This window comes from Otolemur garnettii, unplaced genomic scaffold (genome assembly GCF_000181295.1).
Source record: "Otolemur garnettii isolate 467f Iridium unplaced genomic scaffold, OtoGar3 scaffold00007, whole genome shotgun sequence".
Lineage (NCBI taxonomy): Eukaryota > Metazoa > Chordata > Mammalia > Primates > Galagidae > Otolemur > Otolemur garnettii.
This window is the reverse complement of record NW_003852402.1, coordinates 3,977,968-3,979,726: the sequence shown is the minus strand read 5'-3', so window position 1 is coordinate 3,979,726 and position 1,759 is coordinate 3,977,968. Positions and strand designations below refer to the sequence as shown.

At 34.7% G+C, this 1,759-nt stretch overlaps 1 protein-coding gene across 1 annotated transcript in view; it reads right to left on the bottom strand.

The window, feature by feature from the left end:
* Positions 1 to 1,759, bottom strand: part of SMC1B (structural maintenance of chromosomes 1B) — a 78,870-nt gene that overhangs the window by 35,379 nt on the left and 41,732 nt on the right. The window contains exons 13-14 of the mRNA XM_012814112.1: positions 1,429 to 1,566; positions 1,039 to 1,155 (exon numbers count right to left, since the gene is read on the bottom strand). Of these exons, the coding sequence (XP_012669566.1) occupies positions 1,039 to 1,155; positions 1,429 to 1,566 (255 nt within the window). The remainder of the gene's footprint in view (positions 1 to 1,038; positions 1,156 to 1,428; positions 1,567 to 1,759) is intronic.

Genomic DNA, 1,759 nt, shown 5'->3' with positions numbered 1-1,759 from the left:
ACTTACTTTAGACACATCAAAATACAACATTTTAAATAAATAAATATTCTTTAAATGTGAATAATACTATAGTGTGTGTTGATAAACAACAGAGCATTCAGAAGATGGTTACCAGAGCTGGTCTTAAATCTATGGTAATATAAAGTGATTAAAGAAATTAGAGATATTTAACCTGGAAAAGAGATAATTGAGGAGCAACCTGAGTGTGGTTTCAAACCATGCAATAAAAGCAATGAGTGAAATTAATACGGCGGTGGTATAACAAATAACTTTCTAAGGATTTGAGATACCTAATAGTAGAATGGATTAAATCAGAAAGCTCCTCTCACTTTATAAGCAGAGGCTCGATGACCACATCTTTAATGTCTTAGAGCCAAATTTAGTAGATATTTAAAAAGATAACTATTGGCTCGGCACCCATAGCACAGGGGTTATGGTGCCAGCCTCATACATCAAGGCTGGTGGGTTCGAACCCAGCCCAGGCCAGCTAAACAATGACAAATGCAACAAAAGAAAAATAGCTGGACATTGTGGTGGGCACCTGTAGTCCCAGCTACTTGGCAGGCTGAAGCAAGAGAATTGCTTAAGCCCAAGAGTTAGAGTTGCTGTGAGCTGTGACGCCATGGCACTCTACCCAGGGCAACATAGTGAGACTGTCTCAAAAAAAAAAAAAAAAAGATAACTACTGAGTGAATAAGTAACCTCAAAAGATAACTTGAATGACAATTCTTTTCCTCTTGATGTTAAGGAAGTAAGAGAAAAGAAAAAAGCTGTAATTTTTACAGTGGGCAAGGAGAGGTTATAAACAAGACAGTGTGCACAAGTCACCATCTCTTGAGATCAGCAATAGTGATTCTCAAAAGATACAAGAAAATTAATTTGGCAAACCAATAAAACTTTAAGTTTATGCAGTGTTTTTGATAGGGCAGGCGCTGTTACCTATCAACCCTTGCTTTAGCCCATATTCAAGAAGCCCTAAACCTGGAATCTAGTCTAGAATTATATATGCCATTCAGTAATAAATACAACATTCATGACCTTATCTATTGTTTTCTGAAATTCTTCAATTCTCTGTTGTCGGCCTTTGATTCCTTCACTCAACATAGTACACTGAGAGTCAATATTTAGTAGTTCACTTTGTAGCTGAGATTGTTCCTAATAACAAAAGAAAATTTTCTTTTTAATATGGCTTATTTAGCTTTATATAGTGAAGTAGAAAAATATGACAGGTGTCTTTTAGAGTAAAAGAGGAAACCATGAGATAAAGATGAATTCAGTTGGGTAGCAAAAAGATAATTAAAGGACCATAATATAATCTCAATCATAGGGAAAAGTATATAAAGATTACATGGTGCTATTCAAATATAATTCCTGAAATTTTATGTTCTGGTTCTAATTTCCATCAAATTTTTTGTAAGTCTGGATTACCCTGGAAAAAGCAGCAAGGTGCTTCTTTTTAATCATGTCTAATTCACTTTGTGAATATTTGAGTCGGGTATTAGTTCCTTGTACTAGAGTCTGTATTTGTTTCAAATCTGTTTCCTTGCGAAGTGTCTTCATTAAATCCTAAAAAGAAAGAAAAATATGAGGGCATTTTATAATAGAAAAGCACTTGCACTTTTCAAAGTGCTTTCATATGTAATAATTCTCTAATTTTTACATATAACCACACTCACATCTTACTTCCCTTTCTTCTTTTTTTTTTTTTTTTTGAGACGGAGCCTCAAGCTATCCCCCTGGGTAGAGTGCCATGGCATCA